Source organism: Fukomys damarensis, unplaced genomic scaffold (assembly GCF_012274545.1).
Source record: "Fukomys damarensis isolate Sample0158 unplaced genomic scaffold, DMR_v1.0_HiC HiC_scaffold_16, whole genome shotgun sequence".
NCBI lineage: Eukaryota > Metazoa > Chordata > Mammalia > Rodentia > Bathyergidae > Fukomys > Fukomys damarensis.
Window position 1 is genome coordinate 93,385,815 of NW_022900928.1, and position 23,762 is coordinate 93,409,576.

The 23,762-nt window shown below is 35.7% G+C and overlaps 1 protein-coding gene across 13 annotated transcripts in view; it reads left to right on the forward strand.

Annotated features, from left to right (window-relative positions):
- Nucleotides 1-23,762, forward strand: part of Tpk1 (thiamin pyrophosphokinase 1) — a 360,539-nt gene that overhangs the window by 262,809 nt on the left and 73,968 nt on the right. For 3 of the 13 annotated variants that reach the window (XM_019209679.2, XM_019209680.2, XM_019209682.2), the window contains 2 exons: nt 1,307-1,418; nt 14,692-14,930. In XM_019209679.2, the coding sequence (XP_019065224.1) occupies nt 1,307-1,418; nt 14,692-14,852 (273 nt within the window). In that variant the 3' untranslated portion in view covers nt 14,853-14,930. Of the gene's footprint in view, nt 1-1,306; nt 1,419-12,449; nt 12,927-14,691; nt 14,938-19,322; nt 19,756-23,762 lie in introns of those variants that run through there. The other 10 variants (XM_010638567.3, XM_010638570.3, XM_010638579.3 and 7 more) reach the window with 8 other exon arrangements.

Here is a 23,762-nt window from a genome sequence, read left to right on the forward strand (position 1 = left end):
CTGTCGCCTGTCTTCTGTCGCAGAGATGGCAACTGAGTTATAAATGTATTTTATATTTCCTTTAAAAATCCCCTGGTATTGGTTTGTATTTAGACCCTTTTAATTGACCTTCTGATTAATTGTTCAAATGAAAACGTATCCTACAACTATGTGTATGAATTGTATAGTTAGTAAGAATCTGAGTGAATATGTGTTAAAATTCAAGGACTGATACTGCAGAGAATTGTTTGCTTAGTAATAAAAGAAATTCTTTCACAAAAGACAAAGCAAGTTCTACTGTGAGGCTTTATATAGAGCGCAGTAAACCTGCATGGGAAACCACAACATAGAGTACAAAAATATAGTAGAAACAATAAAGTGACGACCAAAGGAGACCTAGTTTCTTTATTCTGGTTATATATCATATTTTGAATAGATAAGGTACTATGAATTAAGAAAAATAACCTTTCTTCCATTGTTGCATGTATGCATGCCTTGGCATTTTCCCATAGAACCTGAGTTATCTTTCTATAAAGTCTATATTCTCCAATAATAATAGAAAGAATAGATAGATGTTCATTACTTCGAGGAAGCAAGGGGGTATCCAAATATCTTATTTTAAAAGCAAACATTGTCACCTTGATTGAGCATTCCATTAAATTTTAACATTCCCATAATCTGAAACATTGAAAACATAATAAATTTTATGTTTTTATGATCAGAATGGAAGAAACATACCATTTCTCATTGAACATAAAACTATTTCCTGGTAGAAGTACATTTTTCCTGAACCTTTCTTATGGAGGCAGGGTTGATTCTGAACTCTGAAGTCTAGAAACCCAATATTTAGATAAGTAGAAGTTTCTACTTGGGAGACTTTTATATGCATTCAAAGAAGTATTTAAAACCTTAAGCTGCTGTGTCACAGAGTGCTACATCTTTAGCATGGATCTTGCAGGTATAAGAAGGAATCCTCTCTGTCTGTGTGGCCCTGGACCTATTTAATGTCTGTAAAATTAATAATGAACAGTAAGCTACCATGAAACATTATTATGAGGATCAAGTCAAATGAAAGCTTGTAGGATTATATGTCATATACTAAATAAATGAATTGTTAAGATTAAATTGGGCCAGGGACTTGACTTAGTGGTTCTGCCACCTGCCTTGCAAGTGCAAGGTCCCGAGTTCGATCCCCAGTACCCCCCAAAAAAAGATTAAGTGTGATACACTACATTAATGTTGTAGGCTAGCCCTCAGTACACGTTATCAAGTGTTCCAGGCACATTACATCCTTCCTGTTCTTAATGACATTCCTTCTCCCCTTCAGGGGAAGCACAAACTGCATGTAGACACTGGATTGGAAGGAAATTGGTGTGGCCTGGTTCCTGTTGGACAGCCTTGCAATCAGGTTACAACGACAGGCCTGAAGTGGAATCTCAGTGAGTAGAGCCTTCCACAATGGGAGAGTTTTTTTTTTTTCCTTTTCTTTTCTTTTCTCTATGTCTCTTTGGCTTATACTAGATATGGAATCACTAGATTATGTGGCAGTACATTTCACCTGTGAAAAGATCTGCCATACTATTTTCTATGGTGCCTGCGCCATTTTACAATCCTACAAGTAATGTCGATATCCCAGTTTCTCTACAACCTCATCGGCATTTCTCATTGTTTTGTTTTGTTTTTCATGCAGTCATTGTAGTGGATATGAAAGTGATCTGTGACTTTGATTCGTGTTCTCCTGTTTGATGATGTTTTTTGTGCGGATCTGTGTATCTTTGTTAGAGAAATCTTTAGTCTTTTGTTTATATACTACGTATCCTCTTTTTACATTGACTTTTAACAGTCCTTCAGATGTTCTGGATGTATATCCTTTATCAGATATATGACTTGTAAATATTTTCTCAGTTCTCAGCTTAATTTTAATTTTCTCTAAGTTAACTAAATGAGTTCATTTTCATTAAATCCAATTTTTTCTTTATGCATCATTGTTTTGATATCATCTAGGAACTCTGCCCAACTTTCCTCATGACTTTGTGTACCTGAAACCTGCTTTACATTTTAGAAGTAGATGTTCTAACTGACATTATTTTCATAGTCAAACCCTTGAGGTATCATAGATAAGATAAACTTTTTAAATTTTACAATGTTTCCAACAATTATGCATTGTATTAGACTTTAGTTTTACAAAAACTGTCTTATTAGAAAAGATCAAAAAGTGAGAGAGATCTGTTTATGAATTGAATACTCCTCAAAAAAAAAAAATAAGATAAAACCACCTGGCATTGCAGGTTACTTTAAGCATAACAGTAGCTTAAGCAAAGAGCTCTGAGTACCAAAGGATCATGCTCTGATTAACCAGTACCTCTGAGGTTGTACGAATGAAATGTGAAACCATATCATTCTTTTTTTTAACATGATTAAGAAAAATAAATATATTAAAGATTTAAAAATTCTTTAAGTCATTTCTATGAGCTACTACTTAATATAAAATACTGGGGCTATTTTAAAACACATCTACAGTAGGGGTGAAGGGAGGGCAGGGACAAGGGGAAAAAAATGAGAACCAAGACCTGTCATGTAAAGGTATAAGATCCCAATAAGGAATATAACTGTACTGTACTATATACCTAAAATATACCAATAAACTCAATTAAAAAAAAAAACAACACATCTACAGAGCTCATCAGAACTTGAAAGGACAGAGAGAACAGATTTCCTCCAGTGCACAAAAGTATGTGAAAGGCTTTGAAGCTGCTGGCTGAAACTGACATGAGCTTCCCTCAGAAGCTTTCTGAAAACATTTCAGCTCAACCAGACTTACTTTCAGAAAACTTTTATTTCCAAGGGTCCACTCTCTTCAGCGGTGAACCCGATACAGTGGTGACTACCCATTCGGGGCTGCACCCGGATAGAAAGAGCTTGAAGGAGGAGGAGCATGGGTGACTTCTGCACCTTCCTCATTTTAGAGTGACAGGCTAGAAACCGTTCCTCCCAGCTCTTCAGAGCATCCTTGCATCCTCTGTTTCCCACAGTAGTATGCACATACCAATTCTCAACAGAAAATGTTTCCCTGAAAAGGGGCTTTGGCATGATGCGAGCAGGACTCTTAACCTTCCTACCTGCAGTAATGTTTTGATCCAGCCTAAATGCAATATGTTATCATCCATTTGTACATTACTGATTGCTTTGACTTTTGAAATAATTTTCTGTACACCTTTATGTAAACGACTAAAAAATGACTTCATGTGATCAAAAAACATGATGGTTGGTTTTATTACAGTAAAAGACAGAGCCATTAATCCCCCTCAAAATACTTCCTCTGGGACCGGTGATTTAGCTCTGATGCCAAAACTGCCTCACAACTGCAAGGTCCTGAGTTCAATCCTTGGTACTGGAAAAAACAAAAACAAAACTTCCTTTTACTTTGAACACATTTAGCCCATTGTTCTTCCTGTTTTCAGAAGGAGATCTGGAAGTCCTCTTTCACTGAGGCTACACTGATGTTGTGAATCGATTTATCGTGTTAGCCATTCATGCTGATTTTGACTTTTGGGAAGACCCAAAAGTTTCCTGGTGCTGGATTTAGTGAATAAGGTGGATGAGGACACAATGATGTTGCTACAGCTTGTCTTGCCATTGCATGGCACTTGGCAGCAGCATTCACCATCCTGATCACATCTTATAAAGACTCTCACAAAAGAGAACTTTCAGAACTGCTTCTTGAATGGGCAAGAAGAGTGGGATAAATGTGTCTGAAGCAAGGGAGGTGTTTTGAGGGAAATTAATGGCCATATCTTTTAAGGTAATACTATTTAGAAAATACTTAAACATTTATTGTATATTTAGACATACATGGTATGTCTCATCTCCCAGAAGTGAAGCATTCCATATATGACTGAAGCTACCTATCCTTTCAGTACTTTATTTCCTGGTAATATGCTATGAGCATTCATTGATTTGTGTCTTATTCAAGAAGTTCATTGGGATATAAACACTTGGGAGCCAATTGCTGCCTCGTATATAACCACATCTTCATCTTTACTAAATATGTCATATTAACCCGCACACAGGTGTGCCAAGGTGCTTTCAGCCATGATGACACCAGGGTTCTCCTGTTCCACATCCTGACCTGTTCTTGACATAGCCCTTTGTGCAGTCTGAGGGTAAATGATATTTCTCTGTGGTCTCCATCATTTTCTAGTTATTGGCCATGGCAAGCTCCACTTCTGTGGATTGCTCCTTTCTTTCATCTGTCTTTTCCTTGGGCTACTGATACTTAAAATTTCTGTAGACCTTGATTACCTTTTGCCAGGCAATACTTTGTCAACAGTTTTCAGTTTATGATGTTTTTATATGATCCGAGGTTACTGAGTTAAACCGAGGTAAATGAGTCAGTATTTTTCTTTTTAAAATGTGTAAATTTTATGCCTTAAATCATCCTTCCATCCCTCAGGGTCATAGAGATATTCTTACTTTAGTTTTGAGTTTCATTTTCAGGTCTTTTGTTTCATCCAAAATTTATGTCTGGTGTGAGAAAACTTATTATGTTTATGATATCCATTTTTTCATTTTTGATAATTTTCCTGGCACCACTTATCATTCCTTTTCCAATGATTTGCAGTGCACCAACAGGTTTTTATACACATGAGTATATATGTCTCAGACCACTGTTCTGTTCCCTGAGTTTACATACTTCCTGTATTAACTACTAGCTTTATAATAAATAGTGAAATTTACTGACACCTCTAATTTTGTTCTTCACATTTTCCATATCCTTGGCTTCTTGTTATTCTTCATAAATTTTAGCATCAACTTAAGTGTCACGTACAATTCCATCAAAACTTTTATTGGGGGCCGGGGATTTAGCTCAGTGGTTCAGTTGCCTGCCTTGCAAGCACAAGGACCCGAGTTCAATCCCCGGTACCCCCCCTCAAAAAAAAAAACCAAAAAAGTTTTATTAGCTCTACATGTAACTTATTGAATTGCTAAACAATTAGTAAAAATACACCTGCAGATTAATTTGGATTTCTACACATAATCATATTTCTGTTAATATCAAATTTTCTTCTGCATACTGTAACAAACAAGTGGCTGAAACAGTAACTTTAAAAAAGCATTCCTAATTTGCTTCTACATATAACCAAGTGCAGAAGTAAGCAGTTACAGGGCAAGGTTGTTTTCCAAATGTTTCTTCACTCTTTGACCACTGAAGCATTTGTTTTGTTGTGAGTTTACCAGATTAGTTAGAGGATATTACTTTATCTGTAGTGTCTAGAAATATTCATCGTCTCCTTAGGTCTTCTGAGTTCAGTGAGTAAGACAAGTGTGGCTATGGGATCCCACTTAGTGAGGAAAGCTAACAGTAAATCTCTGATGACATTTTTATAAGCTACAATTACATTCTGAACTGACTCTAATCAACGTGGACCCTAGAAACATAAATAGAAATTATCTTACTGTAAGTATCCCAAGATTCATATTTTCAGTTTTGGAGAGATCTGAATTTCAGATTTTTTTTATGAAGTTGCAAATAAAGCCACTATGTATCATGATCATGAGCCCTAGAACCCTTTCTTGCTTCTTTTAGAAGCAGCACATAGGCTTCTGTCTTCCTTGCAACATTCTTAACCCCACCCTATCCAGCCATGTTCTGTGCTACATACATTTCTAAGGTGTGGATTCTTTTAAGATTTATTAACACTGTTCAGTCTTCTGTGCTACTTTCTTTGATTAATAAATTTGTGTTACTGGGTATTAATAACTTAATGTTCAATTTTCTTCATAAATCTAGCAGGGGTATACAGGTTGAAACTTCAAGTAATTTCTATACAGTAGAATTTTCTTTTCATGTTAAATGTTATACAATGTTTTTGATTTGTAGACTCATTCCATAAGTGGCAGTATATTTCGGTCTGTGATATTTACAGATATTCTTGACTTTTGAAAAAGGAACAATTGTAATATTAACATTCCTATGACATTTTACTTTTATAAATTCCTTTAAATGTTGTAGTAGGTCTGTGAGACTGGCTGGATTTTCCACATTTTTCAGGTAAAAAATAATAGTTCATAGGTGTAAATTGATAATTTGCCCAATTAGGGATTGAAGCACTTAAAAGCTTGGAGTCAAGTGTTCAATGCAGTTTATTCTTGCTCCAGTTAGTAAATAAAAGATATTCATATAAAATGAACTGATGTTAAAAAAAAATTGCTAAAATGAATTTGAAACAAAGGGGAGAAAAAAAGAGGACAACTGTTTATTGAAAATAAAAGAAGACCGAAAATAGGAGATAATGGTAAGACAGTGATTAAGAAGAAAGAAAATTCTCTGGACAGATCAGTTAACTTTTAGTTTTTCTTAATGGAAGTGTTTAAATAGAGTTCCTTTCCATTTTCTCAAGCCACTTATTTATTTACTTACTTATTTTTATTCATTAAGTTTATTGGTACATGTTAGGTGTGCAAAATGACACCATTGGATATTTGTACCTTTACATAATATATCTTAGTTCTTATTTTTTGCCATTCCCCTGCCCTCCCTATTTACAAAGACTTTGTTTCCGTTTTTTTTTTCTTTTCTCCTATGTATTCCTTTCCTTTCTTTCTCAAGCCACTCATTTATAAAACTCAAATTGATGCCAAAATTGTGGATTCATTTTCCTTCTTTTGTGATTATCCAGAGAAAGATAGAAATAAATCACAGGAAGAAGTAATTTTTTACACTGACTAACTGAACTCTCTTAAAAAATTTTTGAAAGAAAAAATTATTTAAAAGTTTGAAAAGATAATTCCACTTTTATGAAAAATAAAGATGTAGCATGTACTGCAGAGACTATGGTTTTCTATAGGAGTTCTATATGCAAACTTTTAAGTACCAACCTAACAAGGGACCATTTCATGCATCTATGAAATCACACTTGCTAATCATGCATTTTCAGTAAGAAATGCTCATAATACCCCATTGTAACTCACAGAATGATTCTATTTCAGTTGTCATAGTTCACATATAGCCATTCAGCTCATAGGCTGTGACCTCTTGTGAGCTCATGCCATAAAGGTGTGAGTTGCTTTATATTTTCAGAGATATTTACTATTATTTTAATTATTGATTTTCCCATCCAGTTCTTTAAAAAGAAGAAAAATACTTTGAGACTGTGATATCAGTGTTTCCTTCTGATTCCAGAACATTGTCCTTTATTTCTCAAGTCTTCAGTAATTAGTGACTCATTCTGAATTGAGTTAAAATGGTGTTAAACTTTTTACATAAGTGGATGCTTTAGTGATCAAAGGGGATGATAATCTCTGTCCTTCCCAAGGTAAACATTAGCTAAAGTTGTCTGTACTCAAAACCATTCTGAGTTGGCCAGTTGGTGAAATGATTTTATTTTATTGCATCTAAATGCCATTGGTTGTAAAACTCATCATTACCTTATTCACACTAAAAATACTACTAAATATAATTTAAGAAATGTAAGGAACTGATAAAATTTGGTATATCGAGTAATAGAGAATTTAAATTATCAAACTATATGCATAGACATAACACTCTTTAACTTATCATGAAAACTTGCAAGTCTTCAAAATGACCAAGAAATTCCTGAATATCTTTCTGTGGATTGTTATGTATGTATGGTCTAGAAAACCTTCCAGAGATATCTGAGTCTATAGGGAATGGAGCCTTTTCTTGTCTTTGCTTAATTTGCAACTCTGTGTAGTTTGAAGGTAACTTGCAGATCTTAAGGTAATTGATTCCTGTTCATGTAAGACAAATCAACTTTTGCTGTGTGGATACAGATGGATTGTCACCCTATAGAAGTGGCCAGTTTTAAATCCATTAACCAGTTTATCTTAGCCATGCACATATTCATAGATGTGTCTGTCCTTTGCCATATCCTTTGAACTAGTTATTTTACTTATATTGGTTTTGTCATTAATTAATGGCTTAAATAAAATATTTGACATGTTCTTTTTAGATTTATATGTGTCATTACCCTTTAAAATTATTTTTAACAAACAAAATTGTAATCACCTATGATATTTAAGGATCACAAGTTTTTGCGATCTTTTTAAAAAATATGTACTGTATTATATTATAAAAAATACCACTTTTCTTTCAGTTCTATAAAGTAGATCAGAGGCAGCTCTGAGAACAAAGGTCTGCTGATCTCTCTTCCATATCTGTACACTGGGAAAAGTCTTACAAAGATCTCTGTCTATTGTGTTCTATCTTTTTTTCTTTTTATTGAGTTTATTGGTACATTCTAGGTATACAGTACAGTTACATTCATTACTGGGATCTTGTACCTTTACATGACAGGTCTTGGTTCTCATTTTTTCCCCTTGTCCCTGTCCTCCCTTCACCCCCTCCTACCCTCTCCATTTACAAACTCTTTTCCATTTTCTCATATTTTTTTCTTTTCCCTTATTCCATTTCCCCTACCCTTCCCACATTCCCTACACCTTTAGCTCTTTTCTTCCTATTTCACATTGTCAATTATCCTATTAGGATGTTATGTACTATTACAGTTTTTCACACCAGAGAAACTATTTGGTATTTATACATGTGTGACTTATTTATTTCACTTAGGAGTATATCCTCAAAATGTATCCATTTTTCTATGAATGACTCTAATTTCTCATTCTTTATGGGTGAGTAGTATTCTATTTTATAGAAAAACCACATCTTTATCCAGTTTCCAACTGATGGGCAAATGGACTGTTTCCATGTTTTAGCTATTACAAACTGTGCTGCTATAAACATAGGTGCGCATATGTCACTGTGATATGATTCTTTTAATTATTTTAATTAATTATTGGAAAGATACCCAGCAGAGGGATGGCTGGGTCAAATGGAACCTCTAGTCCCAGCTCTTTGAGGTATCTCCATGTTGATTTCCATAGTGGTTGCACCAGTCTGCACTCCCACCACCAAGGGAGAAGGGTTCCTTTCTCCCCACAACCCCGCCAACATTTGTTATTGTGTGATTTCTTGATAGCAGCCATTCTTTGTAGGGTGAGGTGGAATCTCAGTGTTGTTTTCATCTGCATCTCTCAAATGACCAGTGATGTGGAACATTTTTTCATATATTTACTTGCTGCTTTTACTTCTTTGTCTGAGAAATGTCTGTTTATTTCAGATGCCCGTTTTTGAATTGGGTCTTTATATTTGGGGGGACTGATTGTTTTGAGTTGTTTATATATTCTAGATAATAGTCCTTTGAGGAACAGCTGGTAAAATTTTTTTCCCACATTGTAGGTTTTCTGTTAGTTCTGTTGATGAGATCCCAGTTGTTGATTCTTTCTGCTAGTTCCCATGCTGTTGAGGATTTGTTTATAAAGTCTTTTCCTATCTCTCACCATGTACTAAATTAAAATCCAAGTGGTATTGTGATCTATCTTAAAAATAAATAAATAAATACTCATGACCATGACTGAGCCATGTGAAGCTAAGGGAATCTGAAAGTACACCCTTCTCATTCTGGCAAACTAGGCTAAAAGGAACAAAGGATTTCCTGACAGTTTTACTGAGATATAATTCACACAACATAAGTTCATTTAAAATGAAAAATCTAGTGATATTTAGTGTATTCACAAATATATGCAAGCATTATCAGTACAATTTAAGACACATTGATTTTTTTTTTTTTTTGGTACTGGATATTGAACTCAGGACCTTTCATGTATGAGGCAGGCACAGTGCCACTGAGGTAAATCCTCACCTCCACACTGATGAGTTTAAAAGGAAAGTACATGCCAATTTATAATTACTTATCACTTCATCCTATTACCTTCTCCTTCAACCCTAAGTAATTGATTCTCTAATTTCTGTCTCTATTCATTTTCCTATTCTATACTTTCAAATGAATAAAACTATAAAATATATGGACTTTTGTGATGGATTTCTTTCACTCAGTATGATTTCAAGGTTTGTCAATTCAGATTTTATTAGTATTTTTCCTAATTTATTAATAACATTATGCTGTCTTGTTCCTTTGTACATTAGTGGACAGATTGTCTCTACCTTTTTCTCTTGTACAATCCACCACAAATATTTATGTACAGGTTATGTGCAGATGTATGTTTCATTCTTTGGGGTATATATCTAGGAGTGGAGTTGCTGGGTTATAGTATAACTCTATTTAATTATTGAAGTTTTCTAAAGGCCTTGTACCGTTTTATATTCCCACCAGCATCAAGAAGGTCTCAACTTCTCTATGTCTTTGCAAACCCTTATATTTATTTGATTTTTTAATTCTAGCCATTCAAATGTAGCTGAAGCAGTATCTCAGTATAGTTTTCATTTATATTTCCCTGATGATTAACAATATGCATCTTCTTTTTAAATACTTATCGGTGCTTTGTCTCTTTTATGGAGAAGATTCTTTGGCCATTTTTAAATTGGATTATTTGTCTTTTTCTTATTGAATGTCAGAATCCTTTGTATGTTCTAAATGCAAATCCCTTATCAGATATGAGTTGCAAATATTTTTCCCATTCTGTGAGCTCTCTTTTCTCTTTCTTAATATTATTTTTTTGGAACAAAAAATTTAATTTTAATGAAGTCAAGATCATGTCTTTTAATTTGTCACTTATGCTTTTGGTATTATATATAAGATTTCTTTGCCAAATCCAATATCATAAAAGATTTACTTTATATTTTTTATGAATATATAATTTTGTGTTTACATTTATGTCTGAGATTTACTTTCAGTTTTGTATAGGTAATGAGTTAGTGGTCTGCAGCCAGTTATTTCTACACTGGAATCAGCCGCACTTTGATAGGGATGGTATGGATTCTGCAGATCATTTTTTTCCCTCATTGAGTTTATTGGTACATTCTAGGTAGACAGTACAGTTACATTCATTACTGGGATCTTGTACCTTTACATCACAGGTCTTGGTTCTCATTTTTTCCCCTTGTCCCTTCCCTCCCTTCACTCCCTCCTCCCCTCCCCATTTACAAACATTTTATTTCTATTTATTCATTTTCTCCTATTTTTTTTCTTTCCCTTATTACCTTTCCCCTACCCTTCCCACTTTCCCTACACCTTTAGCCCTTTTCTTCCTATTTCACATTATCAATTATCTCATTAGGAACTTGTGTACTATTATAGTTTGTTCACACAAGAGAAACTATTCGGCATTTACACATGTGTCTGCAGATCATTTCGGGTAGCGTAGCCACATGCTTACATATTTTACTGGGTGTCCACTTCAGAGTTACCATTCCCATTCCCTCCAATTTCTTTTACCACTGTCCATCTCAGGTTTAGCCAGTTGTATATTCTGATGCTTGGGAACCATGAAGAAAGTCAGGAGTTTGTGTAGACCAGACCAACAGCTTCACTCACCTGTCACCTGTGAACATTCTCTTATTCGTCATATTTCTGTTTTCTATGCTTTTTATATTTTTACCTTTTTTAGCCTTTGAGGCTATACTTACATGATAGATTGATACAATAGTCTGATGTATGATTAAAATAGTGAAAAAAAAATGAAGGCAGAAAATTTGACTCTTGCTTGTTGCTTTTACAGCCACATATTATTAAAATCTCAGAAATCAGGAGGTCCTTAAAGTTCAATTTAGTGCTCAACAGTTACATTACTAAATACACATAAAGTGTCAAACTATGCCCCTTTCGCTTTTTCTCCTGGCCCTTCATATGCATATATTTGCACTGTAATAGGACATAAGTTTAGATTTCCTTGTTATGAACAGAGATTTAGTTATTCAATGGTAATAGACCACAATGCTGCCACTTTTGATAAATTCTGAGTATTAGCACTGAGCAATGATTTTTACACATTGATAACCTAGGACCAACTTTTCTGAAGTGGACATTTGGGGGGAACAGGGGTTGATAAGCAGTAGCTGTCATTTCTCTGGGGGAAAAGGAAGAACAATATTATTTCTTAGGTTATGTCACCTTGAAAGATTTTCTAATATTCTTTTTGTAAGCAAATATTACTTTTCCAAGTATCTAAGACCAGTGGCATACAAGTGCCTACAAACTTGTATTGAATATATATTTCATTAACTCAGCTCCAGTTGTGTTTTCTGTGTTTTAAGATTTGAAGTACACATGAATGACTTTTTTTCTCTCAAGTCCTTGCCCTTTTGTGATTCTGCTGAGAGCACAAGGAACCAACAATAATTTACTTTATGTCATAGTCATCTTGTTTTGTTTTTAGAAAACTCCCAACAATCTGCCAATGTGCATTTGTTATGGTTGGTTCTCAGCATTTAAATATGAGAACAATTAACATGCATTTGTAGAGAAGATGACAAATGAGAGTTTGTGTGCCAGCCCATTTTTCACTGACCTGCATTCAGGAGCACTATTATAACACAAGCTTGCCTCCCAAGTTGTTTAAATGAGTTGATTTCCCACTATTATTGTGGGCAGGTTGACTGATGAAAATGACTTCAGTGGAAGCTCAAGAGTCCCTTTCTGTTTTCCCTCCTCCAGATTTCATTTTTGTGCTGATTCAGATGTGGGCTCTGTGCACTCAGCCATCCACTTAATACACCAAGACGAGAAAGCAGTCACTTTGGTGATGACATGAATCATGCAGGAAGATCGGGGTGCTGTGAATAAACTTTTACTGTGGGAACAGCACATGGGATATAATTTCCTTCTGAATCCAAATAATAATACTTTGTATTTTGAATAACTTTCATGTATCCCATGCCCCAGTGATGGCGAACATTTTAGGGACTGATAAACTACAACCCAAAATCCCTTTATTTATCTCAACATGCCAACACTGTAATTAAACTTCATTATTGAGTTTTTAGTTTAGAAAAGACAACTCTATATTAGCATCTTTTGTTTTAAAAGAAAAATACAGTAACTCACTTGTGATAGGTTCACCACCACAGACATACCCTATCTTCTCTCTTCTATTCTTATTCATATAACATCAGGCTTTTTATTATGTAGACTGAGGATTGTTGTCCCCATTTTGTAGATAAGAAAACAGAGAAGACACAAGATCGTAAATGAACCAAGTTCCTATTTCCTAATTTAAATTCTTTGTGTATATAAAATGGACTAATCAGGGCCAGGGATTTAGCGCAGTGGTTCCGCCACCTGCTTCGCAAGCACAAGGACCCAAGTTCAATCCCCAGTACCAAAAAATAAATAAATAAAAATAAAAATAAAATGGACTAATCACTGGTCATCAACATCTATGTTTGAAAGCTTTGAACATGGTGGAATAACCTTTCTCATAGTCGTTTCACTCAATGAATTCTGCCCCAAATCGGATAGGCCAAAACAAAGGAAATAGATAATAAACACCTTATCAATTGAAATCATGTTGTGAGCACTACCAAAGATACTTCTTTGTACCGTCTGAACTACAAATGCACAAGCCAGCATTGGTACAGTTTGTAGAATGTGTACTTTAAGTGTGATTTGAGCTCACTGTGAACCAACTGTGATCATTCGCCATGGTTCTAAAGGAAGTTATGGCACAAATTCAAGGGGGAAAAATATATTTAGTATTCATGATGGAGAATAAATGGTCCAACAGAGCTTTTGAGTACCCAGAGGTTTTAAGGTGAAAAAGAAAGCTGGGATGGTTTGGTTGCAGAGGTTTAAACTCTGGGCAGGTTTCTCAGTGGTGAACCAGCATGCTGTCTTCTAACTCAGATTGCAAAAATGCTGAAAATATTGGAAAACACTAGGTTTAAATAAAAGAAGAGATCAGACCTGGGAAATGCCTAGTATGCAGAGCAGTACACAAGTGTCTGCACCAGTGATCTATCAGTACCTGGGTACCCCAAGTGAAGTATTTTATGAGTATGTATGTGCCCCAAAGGAAGTGAGTTGAGCATCTATTTGTATACTAACAAAATATGTTTTGTTATACTTCAAGCTAAAATCAAGATGCAAATAAACTAGAAAGTAAAGGAAAAGGTGCCTGATGTGGAAATAACATAGGTAAAACAAACAAACAAACAAAAAAAAAGAGAACAGAACAGTTCTTTAAACCCCTCAAGAAAATAAATCTCTAGATATTATTGTATAACGTAATTTCTTTCTGTATATGCAGTTTCTACTTTGAGTGGTGCTTGAAATGTAACAGAAAACAAAAAAACATGCAGCTGTTTGCTTCAGTTAGTGATGTGGTGAAAGATGACTACGTGGCTCACTTTCTCTGTAACCAGCAAATCATATGTTTCAAGGGAGCCACATGGTTTCTCATCTGTAAAAAGGAATTGACAGGTGATTTTCAAGGTTTCTTTCCATTTGGAAACTGGCTGCTGAAGACACCAAGAAGTGGACTGATCTGGACTGTAAATCCCAGCAGCTTGGTTTTCTTGAGAGACATCCCCGTCCTCATTAATTTCCTGTGTGGTAGCGATGAAAAGCCCCCATCAGAAACAGAAACAGTAAAAGGATGCAAGCTGGGTCAGGGCTTGGTGCTGCACTGTGCTCCCCCTTCTCTCATGAGTTTTACATGGTATAGTTCACTGTATAACAGTGGCTTTAAATACAGTAGAGGAGAAATTGTAAAAAAGCTGAAAATACTTGGAGAATACTAGGTCCCAAGGAAAAGAAAATTAAAATATATATTTTCTTACACTTGAAGGGAAAATAGATGTCGAGATTACATAAAGAGCAGTAATTCTCAAGAGAGTAGAGAATGCAGTGATGTCCAGTTCATTGCTGTCATCACCTGACGAAAGTTTGCATTCATCAGGGGTTCACAGCCAAGCTTGGGAGATTGGCATCATGACTCACCTCAGGACACAGCAGAAGCTCTGGCTGGAGTCAGTGAGACAGCTTGATGATTCAGTAGCAGTGTCGGGTAACCGACCCACTCCAGGACCACATCACACACTGGTCGTCGTCTCAATTTAATCTCAAGGTTCTGCTTTTAGGGAGTCACGTTGTCCTTTTGTACTTGTCTGCTTCCTGAACCACGTTTAATTGCTTAACAGCTTGTCTTAACTCTCCCTCAATCTGGTTTTTCTCCTGTGTGTACTTATGTCTTTAAAAACGTGCTTAGAAAAATACTATCAAAGAAGGATATTTTTCCACCAGCTATGACTGATAACCAATTTTTATTTTTAACCATTTGGAAAGTTACTTAGGTGCAGTATACAAGTGGCATTTCTTCCATGAAATAAACATTACTGTGGGCAATTTAAATTTGCCATATAATTAATAAAAGTACAAATTGAAACCTCAGGTGTTTTGATTGACTTGCACTTACCAAAGGCTGATATTTTATAAATAAAAAACAAAATAAGTGTCAATTTTCTACTCCCTTGCATTATACATGCAAATAACCATGGGCATTAAATAAATGAGGATCAGCCTAATAGGTACAGTGCTTGCACACAGGGTGGGGTGTTGCTTTGGGATTATAGAGCAGAGTGACTAAGGACAGATGGTGCTGGCAGCTTTCTCACCCTGATTCACTGCTCCTGCAATTATGAGTGTAAATATGAATGTAATTCTTACCTATCTTACAACTCAATTCTCTCTCTCTCTGTAAAATGAGTGACTTTGAACTAAATTATTCAAAATGTTTTTCATCTCCTGCATTAGTTTTTCTCCTTTATCCCTAATAGTAGAGTTGTACTAATTTGTTCTATCTCCCTAAGAGCCTATTAAAAGCATTTGAGATCAAACATACGTGCCACTTCCCACTAACAAAGGACCTTAGTCCTATAACATGGAATTATGTTCTCCTGTAAAATACTCCCTGCACCCCTGCCTCACTGGCCGTTTCAAATTGCTCCCTTCATGAAACTTTCCAAACTAAATGCAACTTCTCCTTTGCTTGAATTCCTTAAGAGTACCATGCAACTCAGATAGATAGATAGATAGATAGATAGAGATAGATAGATAGATAGATAGATAGATAGATAGATAGATAAGATAGATAGAAAGAAAATATATATATTAAAATTTTCATGCATATTTCTTCTCTTTATTATAATGCATTTGTCTGTAGGATTTGACATTTCTCATCTATGGCTCCTACTACTTGTATAGAATAATATTGTGTCTATTTTATATATTGAACGACATTAAATGACCAAATACGTTTTACCAACATAAATTCTTTAATGGGACAGTCAATTTCATTATGCTAAAAAGATAGTAAAGCAAGAGCTCTTTATCATTAACCTTAAGTAATTAGAATAATGAAGGAAAAGTTGAATTTTAAGGGTAGAAATATTTCCACACCTTGCCAGAGGTTGATATGGTTTAATGTGATGCAGTGTAGAATTTGAATATTGCAAAAGAAAGTTTTTAAGTGTGTAGACAGGGACCATGATTGGAGTTTGAGATGAATCCTCTGCTCCTCCCAATGCTTTTTTCTAACTTGTTTCTTTAGGGCACAGAACATGAGTCAAACGAAGTCTGAAGCATTTTATTTAGTTTCCCCTCTTTGATGTAGAAAATGGTACCAAAAACACAAAAATCCTCTCCTTTGAACACATATAAAAACAAAGGCAAATGCAGTTCGTTCTCATGTTAGTGTGTCTTTGCTCATGAAACTTGTAATATTTGCTTTGCAAAAAGAAAGTGAAATTTTCAGCTCTGCTTACTGTACTGTTTGCTGTGGAGCATTCTTTAACAGCATTATGTAAGGGCAGTAAGTGGGTTTATGTTTGTTCCAAATATTTTGTAAATATGTTTCATCTACTTGACTAGGTTGTATACTTGGTTTATGGGCCCTTTAGGTTTTGCTCCCCTTCCTACTTAGCAAAATCCTTAATACTATATGTATAATTAACATTGATTAACAATAGGATTCTTTATTAAAGTTGCTCCTTCTTTTTAGACCTTGTTAGTATTATCAACTAAAGAAAGTGGCTTCTTAGCTTTGAGAAATAGGTTTAGTAGATCCTGTGAAAAGGGCATAAATTGGGCAGGGTATGGAGGAGGAAAGAATCACACAGGTTATCCAAGGAAGAAGTCACCACTTCTAGGGAGCCAGGGATTTGGCTCAGTGGTTCTGCCACCTGCCTCATAAGCACAAGGTCCCAAGTCCGATCCCTAGTACCAAAAAAAAAAAAAAAAAAAAAAAAAAAGAGAAGTTACCACTTCGAAAGGGATTCGTGAGTTGTATCAGATACAGAATTGGGTAAGCTGGTTGGATTTTACTGACAGAATATTTTGATGACTCTTTAAAATGCAGAAAAAATAATAGCACAGTGTAAATAGAAACCAGATTTCCATTCTTCAAGGTGGTTAAAAGGAATTATGTGCATGGTTAGAATACAATGACAACATGTTTATTAAGTTTTTAAGGAGAATTTTGTCATTGATCCAGGAAGATACAGGGATGTCTCATTATCAAGGAGGCCCCTATGCCCCAGATAAAAGTCTGTTTATTTGGAAAGATCAAAAAGAAGCCAAGAAACTCCAGAGACCTGGAGATAGATGGAAAGAATAGGGACAGTCAGGGTAAAGTGAGTGTGGGAAGAGGTCCTCCAAGGAGAGGCTGCAAGAGGGGATTCAGAGGGCTTTAAAGACAGGTGCATTTGGCTCTGCTGAAACTGGAGGCCATGAGTGATGTCAGGTTAGTTATTAAGACGAAGACATTTATAGAAGATGGCACTCAGATCTCAGAATCAGTGGATATGGCACTGGGTTAAGAAAGCTTAAAATGCTTATCATGGACAGTGGGTTTTAAAAAAGGAAAACTTTTGTATAGATTTTGAACTACAGCAAGAACTAATAGTTGAACAGAAAGGATTCTTCCAATTCCATATTTCACCCTGGCCACCAAATATGGGCAGCAGGAACCCCAGTAACAACCTCGAGTGCCACAGTCTGACTTAGGTGTAGTAATGCATAACTAAGTAAAGTACTAGTTTTCGGGGATCTTTTTTTAATTCATGAAGGCAAATGGAATTTCACTGTTAAAATAATGTGTCTCACAGCTATTCAGTGTGCTGCCTTGGGTTGGAAGGAAGCCATGGGATGAGAGCCAGGGTGTTGGAATTCTCATTCCTCGCCTACGGGAAGCTCGTTACGTATATGACCAGTCTTACTGATTTGCTCTTAGTTGTTACAGCCATCACAGATCATTTATTTTTGTAGTCCCAAATGTGTAGTTAATTGTGTGTTCTGTTTAATTTTTGCCCATGAAGAAATTTTTAATAAGGAAGGAATTAATGGAAGAAGGAAAAGAGAGTAGTAATAGTTCATCATCAATGTTAGTACACTTGCACCTAAACAACCTCAGAGTCAGGAGAGAGGAGAGGAGGTCACCTTGTCTTGGTTAGTAAGCAATCTCAAACTTGAGACGGGTCTGTTACCTAGAAATCAATAAATATATTGTGCCTACCTCATTTCTTATTAAGAAAACGCCCTTCTTTACAGGGTAGTGGGATTGGATATGATCCAAAGATAAGAATGTATGATAATGCCATATTGAAACCCAATATCTTGTCAAATTACTACATAGTACTAAAAATATATTTTTAAAAACTATTAAAATGGATAGTCTTGGTTCGGCCTAGTGCTACATGCCCATAATCCCAGCAGTCTTGGAGGCTGAGTCAGGAAGATTATAATTTCCAGCCCAGCCTGGGCAACTTAGGGTGTTAGCAAGACCATGTCTAAAAAAATAAAAAATCGGCTGAGTACACATATCAGTGTGAGGACTCTGGGTTCATTACCCAGTGCTGAAATAATAGCCGGGTGTTATGATGCACACCTATAATCCCAGCACTGAGGAGGCTGAGAAAGGAGGATTGCCATGAATTCAAGGACAGTCTGGAATCATCTCACAATATAATAATAATAATAATAATAATAATAATAATAATAATAATAATAATAATAATAATAATAATAATAATAATAATAATAATAATAATAATAATAATAATAATAATAATAATAATAATAATAATAATAATAATAATAATAATAATAATAGTTTTAAATGCCCCTCTGTTTGGCCTGTCCTGAGCCCCAATGTTCCTATTTTTCATTAATGCATATTAACTCCATAGAATAATGGTTTTGCTATATGTGTATAACATCCCTTCATCATTTGATTGTATCAAGACCCGTAACTTTAAGTACATCTAAAGGCCATTGCTTCTCCAACATGTATTTCCATCCCACCCTCTTTGACTGTTCTTCATTTGCATTTAAACTCCAGGAAAATAATCTGCCCACAGTGTAGAAACTCCATCTGCTTTATGACTTGTCCTTACAGCCCAGAGAATGTCTATTTAGAAATGTTATTGAGTACATCTTTGTGAGTGAATGTCTTAAGAACCTTGTGAACTTTAACATGAACACTGAATAAACAAATAACCTGATTTCTCTCTGTTGTTTTTTCCTTGTCAACAGACATCACACTCACAGGATCCAAAGGCTGGCGACTCACTCTCCCTTCTCCCCATCTCCTCTACCAGGATTCTAGTCTGATCCTGGTCCAGGCCATCTTATCATCTCTCTTGGAATCCTGCAGTGACTTCCTAATGAATCATCTTGTTTAATCATTATACATAGAGCAAGCAGAACAAGTACACGTTTGCAGTGCACAGTGTTTACATTCCTTGTGAGGAATTGGTACATGTTGATGACACATCTTTATTACTTTTTCCTTCACTTCCCCTCTCTTCCCCCCTCCCTCCATCTCTTGCTACCCTTCCCACTGGAGTTAAGATCTGTCTCACTTCCTGTTATTTGTCTCTTGTTTTGCCCTTCGTTTATATTTTGGATTTATCATACAGGTGAAAACAAGCAGTATTTAAGCTGTGTGTCTTATTCATTTCACTTGATATTATGGCTGCAAGGTACATCCATTTTCCTACAAATGACTCAAGTTTATCCTTTATCGCAGAGTAGTGGTCCATTGTGTGTAAATACCATGTTTTCTTTATCCATTCATCTGTTGATGCACATATAGGCTGCTTCCAAGATTTAGTTATTATGAATTGTGCTGCTATAAACACGAGTGTGCATGCATCACTGATGTCTATTATAAAATGATGTCTATTGCTCTTTGGGGAAGACACCTAGCTGAGGAATAGCTGGGTCAAATGTAATTTCTTTTATTTTTTTGAGGAATCTCCATATCCTCCAGTGGCTCATACTTAGAATAAAAGCCTCATTCCTGTCCATGCCTTACCCCCCTTTCTCCAGCCTAGGTGCTGGTCTTCCTCACTTAACTCTAGTCTCCCTATCCTTTTAATTCCTGCCTTAAGCCTTTGCATGTGCTTTTCCTTCTGCCTGGAATACTACTGCTATATTCTGTATTACCTTTCAATGGATTTCACATGATGTACTGAGGGTCGGCTTAAATGGTGTTTGGTGGGAGGCTGTTTCTAATAATCAGCTCTAAATTTACAACATACCCTCCCCTCCCACCAAGCACACTCTAGCACAGCATCCTTTTCGTTTTATTACAATCACTGCTATTTGACACCATCTCATTAAATTACTGAGTGTCTGTCTGTCTTCCTCTCACTAAAAGTTAAACTTCTTGAGAATAGCAACATTGCCTGTCTAGTTCTCAGCTATATTATGAACCATCAGTGGTTCCTGCACAGAGTAAGTCCTAAGCAAATGTTTGGTGAATAAAAGACTCCCCAGAACAGATTCTTACACCAGATTGACTATGCAAGCTCTAGAAGATTTTCCCTGAGATAAAAGCCAAAATCTTCATAATGGGATTGGGTCAGATGGCAAGCAGTACAATTAGATTACCAGAAAAGAAGGATTAGCTTAAATCTGGGCCTGGTAAACCTTATGTTCTAACTGCACAATTACAAGTGAAATCCTCAGTTGCTATCTCCCAGGAAGAAATAGAAATAGCGGATGCTGTGCTGGAACAGAAAGTGGGTATGCAGGAAGTTCAGAGCACAGCTGGGAAACTAAGACAGACCAAAGACAGATACGGTATGGATGAGGAAGCATAGAGGACAGAATCAGAGGTGGTATGTGAAAAGATTCTAAAATCACAAGTTTGCCAAAGGAGATTTCCTTTCTGCCTAACAATATGATTGAGATATTGCTTGACCGAACTCAAAACAAGATTTCAAAGAACCCTGTTCATCACAGTCATATAATTCTGTGGTGTTCAAAAGTATTTTTCCTTAAATACCGGAATTTTCCATATTGGTGGAAGCCAAAAGCAGGGAATAGTCGCTGAATTTCAATCCATAATAAAACCAAATCACCATAGTCTTAGATTTGTTATTTTCAGAGCCATGTGTAGTTCAAAGCCAGTGTCCTAGAAAGGATTATTTATTTGATGTTCTGAAATCTATAACTTCAGTTTTCTGAATTCCACTTCATTTTCTAGATGGGGTCAAAGTAACACTTGCATTTTGAAGATTTCCCTTTCACCTGCAATTGGAAGTAAACTTTCACTTCTCTAAACTTTCGAAGTACTTCTTAGCTGTCTCTTTAAGGCACTTGTAGTTTCAAATTGTAATATTTCCTATAATCGTCCTAGCCCCTTTCCCTGATTAGATGTCAAGTCTAAAAGGAAGAGGGAGGGATGTTTAAATATCAATTCTGCTGATTACTAGGTGTATTACCTGGGGATTCGCTACTGTAAGTCTACATTTTTCTCATCTCTGAAGTTGAAATCATGGTAGAGAAATTAGTAACTATGTCATAAGACTGTGGAACTGTTTAAAAGAGGTACCATATGTTCAATGCATGATGCAAAACATTGTAAGTCACAAATATTGCTATAGTGATGACTTTTATGGATATCCAAAATGTCAATCTCACGAGAACCCAAGGGTGGTACATCCTATGGGACTATGTAAGATATTGATGGCAGTCTAAAATGTTGACTGTCATGGAGCTAACAAAGAAATGTAGAACCAAAAGTTTAGCTGTGAATTCAGGCTTATATCCTTAATTAAGAAAAAAGTTAACAGTGGAAAATCACTTCTGAGTCTTATAAATAGGAAATTGGATTTCCTAATGGGTAATTTAAAATACTTTGGGAGCATAAATACACCTGGAGCACTCAAGCTATAAGTTGGTGACTCAGAACAAGGGCGCAGAATCCTGAAATAAGCAACAGCAAATGGCCACTTAAGCTCTTAAAGAGCAAATTGCAGAAAATAAATTAATTCATTTAAATATGCATGAACCTCCTGAGTGGGAAGATACTGAAATGGTGCTGAATGATCTCTTTTGTTCTGTGTGTTCAGAAGTATTAATAATGCCTCACTCTTTTTGCCTTATGCCTTTGAGAAGAACAAGTGCCAGAATCTTTTGCCTTTGTAATTTTTTTTTAAGTAATTTAGATTGTACCACAAGAAATTCTAGTCAAAGTACACACATTGGTCTCATTGATTTGGTTAAGTGGATAGTAAGTTGATTATACTTGAATTCCTAAGGGAATGGAAAGCAGTTCTGATTATATTGTTAGAAAAGAGCTTTGCAGAGGATGATACAATTTTGAAGAAACTTCTTACAAATTAGAAACTTGCTTTTTTTCCCCTAAAACATGTGCTAGGATTTAACTACCTTTTCTGACACGGTATGAAACAGCTGTGTGAATTCTAGCCCACATATTTGATTGTACACTATAGGGTGTATTTAGAATATTTATCAGAATTATCACTCACTTATTTCCCACAGTCATCAGATCTTTTAATTTTCATTATGGGAACAGCTGGCACTAAAATTCTCCCATTTTTATGTCCTCCCATACTTAAAGACAAATTTTATGGTCATATAATTGAATAAATAAAGGAAGCAGGGCCAGGGGGAGGAGACAGAGATAGCATAAGCAGCAGCACGCTGTCAACAGGACTATAAGACACAAAACTGTCTTTCGTCTGACTTCTTTAAAGAGAGAGCTTTAAGAAAATTGCTGTTTGAACTGCACACTAACTGTTAGGGTAGCTTTCTTTTACAGCAGCATTTCACTCTGATGCCAGGGTAGTGAGGGGATCCTGGCAGCAGAGCAAGAATCGAACTGAGGAGACCTGAACTATGGGATGCATAAAGCTTCAAAAGGACTTGGCAGCCCTGCCCAAGGACAAAAATAATGAAAAGAATTGCCAGGCACCATCAAATGAGGAGAGCAGGGATATGAACTTGATTTTCTACGTCTTTTATGATACCCATATATTTCTGTGCGTTTGTTATTACAGTAATTTCCATTTTGCCTAGGGGCTATGAACAGGATTAAGTCAGATAGGTTTTCTTGTTGTATTTTGAATTTGGAAAAACACATAGTTGTTCACACATGCTTTAAATAATGCGTAGCTTATGTATAAATATATATACCCCTGCGATTAAATATTTTCTTTGGTGCCCAAAGCTTGTTATCTGTAAGCTTTTTCTCCATGCACCACCCCACCTTGGAAAGCAATGATGTGTCACCATTACCAACAGTCTTTGAAGAGGAGTCTTTTGGAACAACTATTTAAAAAGTACATTCCAGGAATGAAGCCCAGAATTTGCAAAAGTATGTCACCATAGGTCAAGAGGTATTGATACCTCTTTATGATGTGTGCAGTGGAGGTGACAGAAAGATGAGAAAACATGCTAGAAGTACAAGTGAAATTACAACCTAAAGGACATTCAAAACTAGAAGAGGAAGTTTGGAGTTGCTCTATAGGCAATGGGGATGATTTTAAACACAAGAAGATGGTCACTATTGTATTTTAACAAAGATGACTCTAGAATCATTGTGTGGGTAGGATTCGAGAAAGATAGAATAAATAGATTTTTTTTCTTTTGAAGAGGAGTCTTTTGGAACAACTATTTAAAAAGTACATTCCAGGAATGAAGCCCAGAATTTGCAAAAGT